The 13818-nt window shown below is 33.4% G+C and overlaps 1 protein-coding gene across 8 annotated transcripts in view; it reads right to left on the reverse strand.

Moving 5' to 3' along the window:
- LOC123873606 (rap1 GTPase-activating protein 1) overlaps positions 1-13818 on the reverse strand; it is a 375763-nt gene that overhangs the window by 82386 nt on the left and 279559 nt on the right. Inside the window, exon 1 of one of the 8 annotated variants that reach the window (XM_045918519.1) lies at positions 6901-7183. The exons of the other annotated variants lie outside the window; for them this stretch is intronic. Coding sequence (XP_045774475.1) covers positions 6901-7020 — 120 coding nt within the window. The 5' untranslated portion in view covers positions 7021-7183. Of the gene's footprint in view, positions 1-6900; positions 7184-13818 lie in introns of those variants that run through there. 8 annotated transcript variants of the gene reach the window in all.

Genomic DNA, 13818 nt, shown 5'->3' on the forward strand with positions numbered 1-13818 from the left:
AATTAAATATCATTCATTACATTGTTTTATATTATACTTAATGTTTTAGTAATAGGTATATCAAATCGAGAGGAAATCTGTCCACCTGAGAGTTCTCCGTAATATTCTCAAAGGTGTGTGAAGTCTGCCAATCCGCGCTTGGCCAGCGTGGTTGACTATGGTATGGTATGGTATGGTGGTATGGTTCGTGCTCTGTAGTGAGCCGGCGATGGGTTGATCATGATGACGATGATGAAACGATATATCGACTCTCACAAAGATATGTACTCACAATACATGATAAGTACGATTTCTATAGAGTAAAGACTGATGTGACCATTCTTGGAGTATTTTCTCACATAAATCGGCCTACAATAAGTTCAAGAAATCTCATATAGTAATTACGGGGCACGCTATGGGAATCATTCAACGGTTGTATATAATTAGTAGAGAAATCTTTATGAAGTTTGAATGAACATCAATTCAAGATAGAGTATTTATTGTTAGGCCGTGATTACACGTGTAAGTTTACTTTTCGTTCGCGTGGATGTAAGTTTTTAAAAATCCCGTGGGAACTCTTTCATTTTCCTGGATAAAAAGATTCCTATATGCTAATCCAGGGTACAATATAAGTACTTCCATTCCAAATTTCAGCCAAATCGGTCCAGTAGGTAGTTTTTGCGTGAAAGAGTAACAAACATACACGCATACATACACACAAACTTTCGCCTTTATTATATTAGTATGAAGAATTTATTACGTATGTAATAAATATACTATCATACTTTCGACAAAATCGTGCGGTAAGTGCGGTACAAAGGAACGACCCGAACTGGCCTAGGTAGATAGGGCCCTATGTTGATGGGTCGTCGTGGTGGTAATTTACCACGAGATCAAAGGCGTTTGACTTCTGAGTTCTGTATCTCTCTTTATTCTGTGCCCCTACTAAGCTAGAAAGTATTCCATTTTAGCAAGGCCGGTGCTGGTCCACTATCTATTCTAATTAATTATTATTATAAAGAAGTAAAGTTTGTGAGTTTGTTTGTAGGGGGTAATCTCTAGTCTAGAACTACTGAACCGATTTTAAAAATTCTCCCACCAGTAGATAGCTACATTATTCCTTACTGACATAGACTATACTTTATTTAAAAAAATAGAGATTGTTATAAGCTACCCGTGCGAAGCCAGGGCGGCTCGCTAGTCAATAATAAAATTCTGGTTCCAATTTTCGACCACAACATAAATACGTTAAAGCGATCGCGTGCCGATTATGATATTTTGGACACCATATTTACGTCGTTTCAACCTTATAACGAGGTAATAGATGTTTTCTAAGGTAAGTAATAAATTTTATGAACGTAAATTTAGATGTAAACTTAGCAAATAGTTAAAAATGGGAGTTAGAAACGTATTTTTGAAACCTTTCATCATAATAAAACAATTTGATAATTCTCAAGTAGGTAAGAATCAAATGAAATTAAATGAATTTATTTATTTCATGTAAGACAACTATGGAATCAACTCCCATCAGCAGTATTCTCACTAGACTACCAACATGGGGTTATTCATGGGATGGACCAACAAATTGCTCTCTAAAGTATCTCAAATTGTACCAACGGTTTAATTAATACACAAATACAAATATCATTTTCCTGTCACATTTAACAACGAAAAGATGGAAACACCTACCTAATTATAGAATTGCGGTTACCATTAAATATTTATTTAGCTACATGTTTTAACACCTACCTATGTTTCAATTTTAATTAACACAATTGTATTGAACTTCTTTGTTTATTTATTTAAAGCTTTACTTTCGCAAAATGATAACATAATACCTCTAACTTTTCGGAGTTACGTGCGTTTTACGATAAAGGTGAACCATACTTTTGACATAACAGATATAAACTATCAAAGTTGTACTGGTGGCAAGACTGTTGTACTGATGACTTCACCAGTACAAATTTGATAGCCTATATCTCAGAAACGTGACACTTTGGAATATTTTGTTTCATACAATACTTGTTTGTATTGATACTAGCTATTGATTAACACAGGTTTAATGCGTGACCGCTGTTTTTGGGAAAAAAGTAAAATGGCGGACTGCTAGGTAGACCAAAATTTTCAAAGCCGTAATAGCTAAATAGTTTTTGCAAGAGCAAGATAGGCGAGCAAGATCTCTGTTCCTATCTTACTTAGAACAAACAATACGTTTCCAAACCTTTATTCCGCGTATGGTCTAATACATTTTGATCTCATTTTGATCTATTGTTGCTCACAAATGGCATGACAGCTGTTTTCGACACCTGCCAGTCTGCCAACTGCCGCCATGACGACGAGTGGGCAAACAATATAGTGTGCGTGCTCCATGCATGCTTCCTAAAATTATTTTTACCCTATAGCACAGTTCACGACAGTAAGAGAACTTCTAACAAAACGTCGTGGCTTCAATTTAGCATTTGACGCAGGTAGCTTTTATCCATACTAAATTAGTATATTACTAATATTATAAATGCGAAAGTGTGTCTGTCTGTCTGCTACCTTTTCACGGTCCAACAGTTTAACCGAAAAGTGCAGGGTTAGCTTATATCCCGCGGGACGGACATAGGCTACATTTTATCCCGGAAAATCAAAGAGTTCCCACGAGATTCCTAAAGACCCATCCGCTCAACCGATTGGTATGTTTGGTGCCGAGGTAGCTTGCGTCCCTGTAATTGACAAAGACATTTTATCCCGGAAAATCAAACAGTTCCCACGGGATCTTTAAAAACCTAAATCAACGCAGACGAAGTCCCGGGCATCCTCTAGTGTAGCCACATTTTTCTATGGTTTCACGTCACTATAGCCTAATATTTGACATATCGTCGATTCAGGATCATACACACTCATAAAACGGCTCATAAAAGCGAATTTTCGCACTTACAATAAGTATGTGACACTTTCCGTGAAAAACCATGTGAAATATCAGCGCTTTTCAAATATCAGATCTTGATCATAATTCCTAGTTAATTTTAATAATCACCTGTGAAATTACTGTGGAGAAAAATAATAATTTTACTAAACGAAAATGATTTAAAAAAAGTAGCAATAACGCCCATCTCTGTTGTTAGCGATGTTCATAAGCACATAGCTCGCTGTGGATTAGATACGAAACCTCACTAAATAGCGACAAGGTCGGGCCTTGTAACACATCCAAACCTGAATTTCTTCTTTAACTTGTAATGTAGGTTTTCATAAATGCCTAGACCTGAGTTTCGGTAACAGTGTAGACAAACACGTTTACAACAAAGTTTGAAAACAAAGTAGTTTTTACTTTAAATTACTATTAACGTTAACTGAGCGGTGATGGCCTAGTAGTTAGGACGTCGGCCTTCTTTTCGGGAGAAGGGGATTTGATTCCGGGCACGCATTTCTTCGGAGTTATGTGCGTTTTAACCAATTAAATATCACTTGCTTTAATAGTAACCTATAAAAGGCTATTTAAAATTGTTTCGAGTTATTTTAGTAAATTATTTCACAAATTTTATGTTTTGAATAGAATTATTAACTAATGAATTATGCACGACCTAAGGTCTATATTTGTGGTGGTTTAACCATTTAAATTAATTAAGCCAAACTTAGGTAGTTACAATGTAAAAACCCGAACATTAATAAATCTAAAATTACGTCAATTGCTTTATATTAGGGCATTTTTCCTAAACGAGAATAATAATTATTAATGATTGAGGTATTTCAAAGGCATCAATAAGGTAAATGTTTATTTTAAGCCGTTCTGCTTTTGTGGCCCCGGTGTATTTGCGTTTTTTTAGAATCAATACAGATTACAAGACGGACTTCAAGCCAACTGCAAAATTGCAGTTGTGATGCAGTTTTATTGCAGTCGACGCAACTGCCGACTGCGCAGTCCTTGTGCAGTTCACACTGAATGCCCATACAAGAACTGCACGTCGCGCGACTGTCTGTAATAGACACTACAGGTCACGCGGCTATGCAGAGATCACCTTAACGCGCAACGCACACGTGCATAGTGAAGCGGAGCTAGTACAAAGCATCTTTTTTAATACAACTCAAACAAAGCCTTATATTAAAAGCCAAAGCATAGTAGTGGTGGCGTGTTTAGGCTTACCACACGTCCCTATTCCTTGCTTTTAACCCCTGAAAAAAAGAGTGTCTGTGTGTCTGTGTATTTGTGTATATGTACATCTGTGTATGGTAGGTACAGTAGATAGATTATATGAATAGACTGATTTGAATGTGATTTATTCTATTCAAAAACCTATTTAATTGAGATGGTTCATAACAGCTATGCTGGATGAAAAACTTTGATTTGTTATCAAAAACTTGACTGCTCTTCATTCCTTAGACGGCATAGTATTCAAGTCATATTTCTTAGCTTAGGAGTGTTTAAAATGTATTTAGGTGGCGATAAGCAGCGCGGAACAGAAACTGGTTCTTCGCAGGAGTGACTATATCCGGTGCTTAAGGATGCCACATGTTAATTTTCCTATTTTCTTTTGTTCTAGTTTTCTTATAACGAATATTACTATGTAAATTTATTACAAACTCGGTTCCATTTGATCTATGCATACATAATATAGTGTTATTCATCTTGAAATAAAAATAAATATTAAGAATCTATGTAAAAATGAAAAAAACAATGTATCCTCTTTATTAAGTAAGAAGTTACTCTTCCACCAAACGTAAAAACGATGAACATTGTTTATACCGAACAACAATACCCAAGTTATATGAAATTCATTTTCTTAACTTAACTTCAGTGCTTTTCTTTGATTTTCTCTGTATAGATTTTTTGTGGTATACAACAACAGTGCCTATTTCATTCATTTATTTTCTATTGGGGGAGTTACTAGCACATTCATTTTTGAAATACATATACATAAAACGCTGCATTCTCGACTGATTTATATATTTTTAAACATATTTATGAAAGACGAAACTAACTGACTGACTGAATTATTAACATACGGCTCAAGTTCACTCCTATAATAACGTAAAGACTCCTACTAAGATAAGGTATTGACTTATGAGCAATTCCAAGAAGATTTTTCCTATATCAATCCTATAGATATCAAGAAATCCTAAATCCACGCGGACAAAGTCAGTAGCATCAGCCAGTCTTCAACAAAATGTTACAAGTGACAACCCTACAGCAACACGCGTAGTGATAGTAACATGATGCCAAACATTTGTGCACGCCATGTGACAAGAACGCCCGCGAAAATTTTACTATACAGCGTTTATAGAGCAAAAACAGGCCATTATAGTAGGCTGGCCATCTTTATTACCATAAAGTGGACAGACTACTATATTTTACAGAGGTATGCACAGTTTGTATCCCGAAATAACCCCGTAATTTGCCAAAAAAGCTCGCAAAAAATGTATATACTCGTATGAAGGACAAGAACAATGGTTGTTGGTGCCAACAATTCTATTTGTAATATATTGACGCATTACAAAATTATGAAATAAACAGTTAACAGTCTCGGTATATGAAGGTAGCATAAATATTATTATATGAGCTCATTTCCTGGGGATATTTACTCTATAAAATTTAATAAAACAATTCATAATCTCCTGCAAAACTTCAGTGAACTTTGAAAACAGATTTAAACTTAGACGACAGCAAGATGATAATACAAGCTGCCAATGTCAGTTATGCAAGTCAAAGATTTCGGGTTCGAGTCTGGATTACTACTCATATCTGAGACGAAAAATTGAGGAATAATTACTACTCTAAAGTCACCGACTTGCTGTTTGACTCGGTTAAATGTTTCTTAATCAGCACAGTATTGATACAAGCTTTTAAGTATAGATCAGTTCAATCATACATATCTATTATTATTATTCAAGCTTGCAAGTGTTTTACAAATATCTCTATCTATCTATAATCTATATAAATTGCATACTATCACCTACCTCAATGAAATGTGTTAGTGATGTAAGTAACAGTTCATTCACTTTCCTTTCGAACCATTAATAATGACAACTTCCTTCTTCAAGTACTTGCCGTAATATTTTGTCAATGATAAACACTTTCACGTTCATAATAATAAAAAATTAAATGATTTAAGTAGCATATTTAAATCAAATAAATTACAGAAGACGTTGATTATCATAATATAATAATTTATGTTCTCCAAATCATGGCCACCGCGTGGTATTGACCTTAAATGCGATATTATTTATACACATTTTGAAACACGGAGTGCTTTTATAGCGAAAATCGGTCCACAATCAGTCATTGATAAGATTGGCTGGGATTCAAGGCCATCAGAACATCAGTTTGTTCAACGCAAATGTTTACAATTTATATCGACCACTTCATGAGTATCGGGACATGGAACGTATCGGTATCATAAAATCTGGACCAGCCTAACGTGGACAGCGAATCAATTTCAACTAATATTAATCGTAATTTTTTTAAAGTTCTTCACTTTTTCAAAGTTCTTGGATTTCAATTGATCGAATTAAGATCAAAAATCTACTTAGGTAGTGCAAATGCAAATATGTAACAGGATAATTGATAAAATAAGATAATATTTTTAATTTTAGACGCAGATTAGTGAATTTTTTATTGTGAATATAATATAGGCTTGTGTTTGACTGCAATCACACCAAACTATAGCCTAATGATGTAGCCTAAGATAGAGCACACCTGCCTAGAAAACGTAAAAGTTTCTACAATACCTAATACTTACTTACTCGTACTAAAACTTTTAGTTTTAGGTATGAACGTTAAAGCCCTTAAAAGTTAAAATACAAGCGTAACACCATAACAAAATATAAAATAGACCAAATTTTTTTTAAATTAAAATGAGTATTATTATTATATTAATCTATTAATCAAATGGTGGATTTTTTTTACCGTCAAGTTACTTTAAGAAGTTTAAGTTACGTTACCGAGTCATTCGGTGAATCCTTTTTCAGCGGAGAGCCTATCGGCGTACTTGAGTTGCGCCGTTTCTGCATAATCTCTATGACCAAGGCGTTGAACGAGCCCCTCCTCCGTGATTGCAACATAGTTAATACAGAAATCACTACAATTTGTACAAAAAACCAACTTATGAAGCCACTATTTAATTTAATTTAAACCACTAACGCGCATTTTAATTTAAAAAAAAACAACCGGTTTGTTATTCGCAATTGTTGAAAATAATGCGTCCGCCCAATCGGAATTGACAGAGGAAAATGTTCATGAAAACTGGCAACGCTGTACCTAGGTACTGAAGTGCTGATATCATTGGCACCAGGAAAACGTGATAAGAAGGTACTCGCAATTAATATGTTGAAGGTGCAGGCATATAGGTTAAATTGTGGTTTTTGCAAACAAACTCAATCATAATGGGGAGTCAAGTAAACACTCCTTAATAAAGATTGATAAAGTTACTAGGTAGATATTATACTTAAAAAATAAAATAATGGTTTATTTATTTACATTGATAATTTAATTTAAATTATTATTCATACAGAAAAAAAATTATCGTAAGGCGCGCCAGGTGGTAAATTAATCGAATAATTTAAAATCAGTCAAGATTGACGCCGAAATCCAAAAACATTCGACTATTTTCAATCCCTCACTTCTGTACATTACACGCCAATAGGCCCACAGGGAATATCATTCTGTAACCTTTGGTGACAAAGATAAGGTACAGTTTGATATATAATTACTATGTCCAACATGTGCAATCTTGCATCCTTACCTATCAAGAAACCAGTAAAAATAAGACTTGACCTACTCAATATCTATTTTATTATACTGTTCTGATAAGAAATATATGAATATACGATCAATCAACTTGATTTAAATAAAAAGCTAATAAAATGATACCTAGCTAGATTAACAGGGCTCTCTCTGTCACTCGTTTCATACAATCGTAGTTCCAATTTCATTTGAATATTAAGCAACCAAAGTCCATGAAATTTTGCAGACATATTCTAGAAACTAATATCTGTGTCTGTTGTGTTTTAGATTTTTAAAATTACAGGATGTAGTTTTAAAATTACAGGGGCTCAAAGATTTGTATGAAAATTTTTAAGACCGCGTAACTTTGAAACCGAATATTTTAACAGAAATCTGGAAAACCACAGACATAGATATTAGTTTTTAGAATATGTCTGCAAAATTTCATGGACTTTGGTTGCTTAATATTCAAATGAAATTGGAACTACGATTGTATGAAACGAATGACGGAGAGAGCCGTCTTAAGAAATTACGCAGGATGATAAAAAAAATATTGCATTTCGAGGATATTTTACAAAGGATATTCCTGTACATATACATAATAAAAAATTGTTTGTAACGCAATATATCGGAATGAGTAAAATAAAAAATTATTATAAAAAATTATATTAAAAGAATAAATATAAAATGTATAAAATAATTATTATTAATCTTGCATAAGGCTTGCTTACGAACAGTAATTAAGCTGGACGCAATGCAACGAAAAATCCGGTTACAATAATTATTAATATTTTCTGTAAAATTATGCCTCATCAGCGAGTTAATTCTATATGTTTTTCTATAGCTAGCTGATGCTTTTGATTGTATCATATTACACCAGAATGCGTGAAATATAATAGTGACACTGATTATAAACATAACAATTAAAAATACGATAATAAAATTCAAACAAAAAAAAAACTAAATTAAAATCAGTTCATTAGTTTAGGAGCTACGATGCTACAGACAGATACACAGATAGGAACAACGATACACACGTCAATCTTATAACACCCCTCTTTTTGGGTCGGGTATTAAAAAACGAAAACTAAAGAACTGTAGCATTAGCAAGCTCACGTAACCTACCTACTTATTAGGTTGGGTTATGTTAAACTTGAATATTAATTAATTAAATCGCATATTTATAATGTTGTTTGTACTATCCAAGATTTTATTTAACTATAGGAAGGAAACATGCCTATTGCCTACTCAAAAAGACTTGCTAAAAAGTCTTTTTGAGTATATTTCCATTTTAGAGCATTTTATATTATATTTTAATCTTACATTATTCGTAAAATGTGGAGAGCAAAATCTTTGCACAACAACGAACAAAGCTTTACCAGACGAAGCGTAGTATTTTAGGATAAACAAAACTGAGAATATTTTCCTTTAGGTCAAAGGAACATTAATGAAAATTCTGACCTCTAGTTTTACCCATTTATAAACAAAAGATTAATATTTTATATTGCTGAGACTAAACAAAGCCCTATTAAAAGCCCTTTGTAAAACTATGAGCTAATATAAATAAAAAAAGAGTTATAAAATTAAATTCTAGGTTAACTTTGTGTAGTCTTAATTACTTACTCAAATATTAAATATTTTAAAATACTTTTTACTTTTGTTTAAGCACTTATGCACTGTACATACTGTGCGTGCTAACTTATGGATTGACTAGTTGATGCCCGCGACTTCATTCGTTTTTCTGGGATAAAAAGTAACCAATGTATCCAGAGTATAATCCATATCCATTCCGAATTTCAGCCAAATCTGTCCGGTAGTTTTTGCGTGAAAGAGTATTTTGTATCAGTTTGTATGTATGTATCCATACATACATACATACATACAAACTTTCGCGTTTATAATATTAATAGGATAACGTGATATGATAACGTGTAGGAGAATCGCACGGAGGTTACAAGTTTTCATTTACAGAGTAGATATTAATAATGTAAACAGAACAACTGCGCGTCTTTTTTAAAATAAATCAAAAAGTCACGGGTTTTATGTTTTAGCATCGTAGGTATACATCTATACATATAATAAAATTTTAGAAAAGTGGTGTCTGTACAATGGAAATATATAAAAAAAAGTAGCAGGGGTTGTTATTATATCGATGCCGAACCCGAAATTGTAATTAATTTTTTTTTGTCTGTTTGTCAGTTTGTCTGTTTGTCTGTGTGTTTGTGCACGCTAATATCAGAAACGGCTTATTCGATTTAGATACGGTTTTCACTAATATATTGTAGTAAGCTTCACTTAACATTTAGTGTTTATTTCATGTCAATCGGTTCATAAATAAAAAAGTTATGTCAATTTAAAGAATCACGGCAAACATTTTTAACGTACAGAGTACGTATTACACGCCTCGCGCCTGAGCGTCCGTGGCTATATAAAGCGCGCTAAGAGCTATTCCACGCGAACGAAGTCGCGGGCACAGCTAGTAATGAATATAATTTATAACAAATAGGTATCATAAACGAACTCTAGGCAGAGAAATGTAACATCTCAAACCTACATTTTCATTTAATAAATATTTTGTTCTGCTCTCATAATAATAATCCCAGTGAAGTAAATGTTATTATAGCTCTAAGTAAAACGTGGTCTTAGCTTGGAACCGTAAATCTGATGCCATTAGAGATGATAGCACTCATTGCGTAGGCTGCGAGCTTACCTTCGCCTTCGTCTCGTAAGAACACGGGGTGTTATTATACGTAATTTCTTTGCTTCAATATGTGGATGTAGCGTAAGATGTAACAGAAATACCATTGCCTTGTACTTAGATTAAACACCTACAAGTATCTAAGTATTTTGCTTTTGCACACATCAATAAAGGTTTTTTAATTAACCCCCGGCTCAAAAAGAGGGGTGTTATAAGTTTGACGGGTGTATCTGTGTATCTGTCTGTGGCATCGTAGCTCCTAAACTAATGAACCGATTTTAATTCAGTTTTTTTTGTTTGAAAGGTGGCTTGATCGAGAGTGTTCTTAGCTATAATCTAAGAAAATCGGTTCAGCCGTTTGAAAATTATCAACTCTTTTCTAGTTTCGACAACTGGGTGTTATAAATTTTTAATTTACACTTGTCACTACCCATATTATAAATAGGAAAGTGTGATTAATTGTAAGTTTGAAAAAAGAAAGAAAGAAAAAAAACATCGGTACGATGCGCGACGTGATCTTTTGCAGATAAAGTAACAAGCACATTTTATCCTAGAAATAAATTTCATTTATATTTAAAAAAAAAAACAACTATAAATGAGATGTTTGTATGTAGTTAGCATTGATTTTACTAATGAACCGATTTGGAAAATTATTTTACGGATAGTCACTAGTTACATTGGCCCCTATTACAATTAGCTATAAATTATATCAAACGGACGAAGTCACGAGCAAATGCTAGTTAGAGAGTAAAGAAAATTTACTCCAACACCGATTTCACTGCACTGTGGCAAAGGCAACGCTCTTAAATAATAGTACACCTCACCTTCACGCAGCGTAAAAACGTTTTTGCTTCAGACATTTCCATTACATTGAGAAAATTTTTACCACCACGAGAGTAGCAGAACCCATATACGTTTACTCGTATATCAAACTGATATACCTTTAACTATTTAGCTTTGTAATACATTTATGTAGCTATATTTATATTTACGGAGCGCTAGGGATCTTCAAATGGATTGAACTTTTTTATCATATAGATTATAAAGGACTTTTTATCATTTAAATATGTACTTAACAGCATAAGATAGAAACTTTGTCCGCGTTCTGATCCAGATTAGATTAGTAGTAGGATTAGTGGTCGTAGCGTCGGAAATTCTCAAAATCCGTTTTTAGGAGGGTCTACGTAAGAGATATACTTAAACGGTTTTAAACTACACAATAAATCAGTCAGTCAGTACCTGTACCTACTAATACTGTTGTACGTAATATGTAAACTAAATGCACAGTAGACCTGCCAATCTAATGGTATACTTTTACGGAGGGAGCATTTAAAAAAATTGAAAAGGATAGGAATACATTTATGACCTCTCATTATAATTTCGTTGAGGTTGTGTACATAATAAAATCAGCCATCACTTTCTACTTATATATTATGAATCTAATAATATTGAATGTCAGTGAAACTGCAGTCAGTCAGTTTTAACATGTAGTAAGCATATGTATATAAGAATTGATATTTATATTAAACTAGAGGATGCCCACGACTTCGTCCGCGTGGATTTAAGCTTTTAAAGATCCCGTGGGAACTGTTTGATATTCCGGGATAAAAAGTTGCCTATGTCAATAACAGGAACGCAAGCTACCTCGGTACCGAATTTCATACAAATCGATCAAGCGGATGACTATTTAGGGATCCCGCGGGAACTGTTTGTTTTTTCGGGATAAAAAGTAGCCTATGTCCTTCCCCGGAATGTATCCTAAGTCTGTACAAAATTTCATTAAAATCGGTTTAGCGGTTGAGCCGTGAAAGCGTAGCAATCAGACAGACAGACAGACAGACAGACAGACACACTTTCGCATTTATAATATTAGTATTAAAGTATTAAATAAACAAATAAAGACCGCTGACAAACAGATAAAGTAGGAACCTAAGCTTTGTTCACCCTAATCTACCCTTGAAACCTTATAAAAATGCCATCTTTACTACAACAGAAAAAAAGGTCCCTGCGAAAAAAATATTTCCCGTGGTGTAACGAACCGCAACTCCCATAGGTATTGTGAACTTCAGGCCGTGAGTCATCCAATTAGGCGTTCAGTGACATACTCAATATAGTCCAAGAGATAGCTGTAAAATCCAACCTTAAAATAAACTCGCTATTTGTGACAGCAATCGTTTCTATGTTGTGAACTGAGAACTTAGTGGTCAAGACTTCCTACTCAGGTCCTATTTGGGGGTCCATGGTTCGATCCCAGTTTCGACCTCAAACTTTTCGGAGTTATGTTAAACTAGATGATACCCGCAACTCTGTCCGCGTGGATATAGGTTTTTTTGATCCCACGGGAACTAATTAGATTTTTTTGGATAAATGTAGCTTATGAGCTAAATGAGGTTACAAGCTATCTCCATTATAAATTTCAGCCAAATTACTCGAGAAGTTTTTACGTGAAAAAGTAACAAACATACACACATATACAAACTTTCCGATTTATAATTTTAGTGTGATTTTATTTGTTTTAATGGTGAAGAAAAACATCGGCAGAAAACCTGCATGCCTGAGAGTTTAACTAAAAATAAATGTATCTACGTTTTAACAAAGTGAAAACTTCTAAAAAATCTTTGAAAAATGTAGATATCGTCATTTTTATTTATTTAGAAGAAATTTTACGGTCGGACCTTTAGCTAAGATTATCGCAGTAAACTCAAGTATACGTGGATAGTGGATACTGTGGCGTACTTTGAACTTTCTTGTATTATATTTAGCATCTAACTTAATGATAAGCCTGTTTGAAATGATAAAGCTATTAATAAAATAATCCATACTTTTATGATTTTCTATTTTGTTACATTAACACGTAACTGCTATACAATTTTTTTGTTTATTTCTAACGTTTGTAGGTATCCATAGCTGTTTTTTTACTTAATAAAAAGTTTACTTAAGTAATTCTAAGTATGCAGTTTATCACTAAAACCGCTACAGTTTTATTCTGATCTCTCCTCGTTACTAGAATAAAATAAAAAAGATATGGAAAAAAAATTACACTATACACTATGTTCTATACTTTTTTTAGAGAAATAACTTTCATGAATTTTTTCCATGATGAGTCTAGACATACGAATGTTGTTGGTATAGTAAAATATGTAGTAGGAAGTGTCAAGAGATAACATTTTGATAATGTATTTATTGTATTGGCGCCATGTTTCACGTCAAAGGCCTTTATCTCTGAAATTATTTTCGTCCGAAGAAAGGTGAATGCCACTCCAAGCTTATCAATTTGAGCATAAATCAATTTATTTTAAACGAACAGACATATATTGCATTTTTAAATTGGATCTATCAATGATCGAAAATGTTTAATGCAATCAATCGTTTATTATTTCATGAGTCTTTTTTATACCTATCTACTTGATTTTGCTGGTGAATGGTGACATAATTACAA

This window comes from Maniola jurtina, chromosome 17, assembly GCF_905333055.1.
Source record: "Maniola jurtina chromosome 17, ilManJurt1.1, whole genome shotgun sequence".
NCBI lineage: Eukaryota > Metazoa > Arthropoda > Insecta > Lepidoptera > Nymphalidae > Maniola > Maniola jurtina.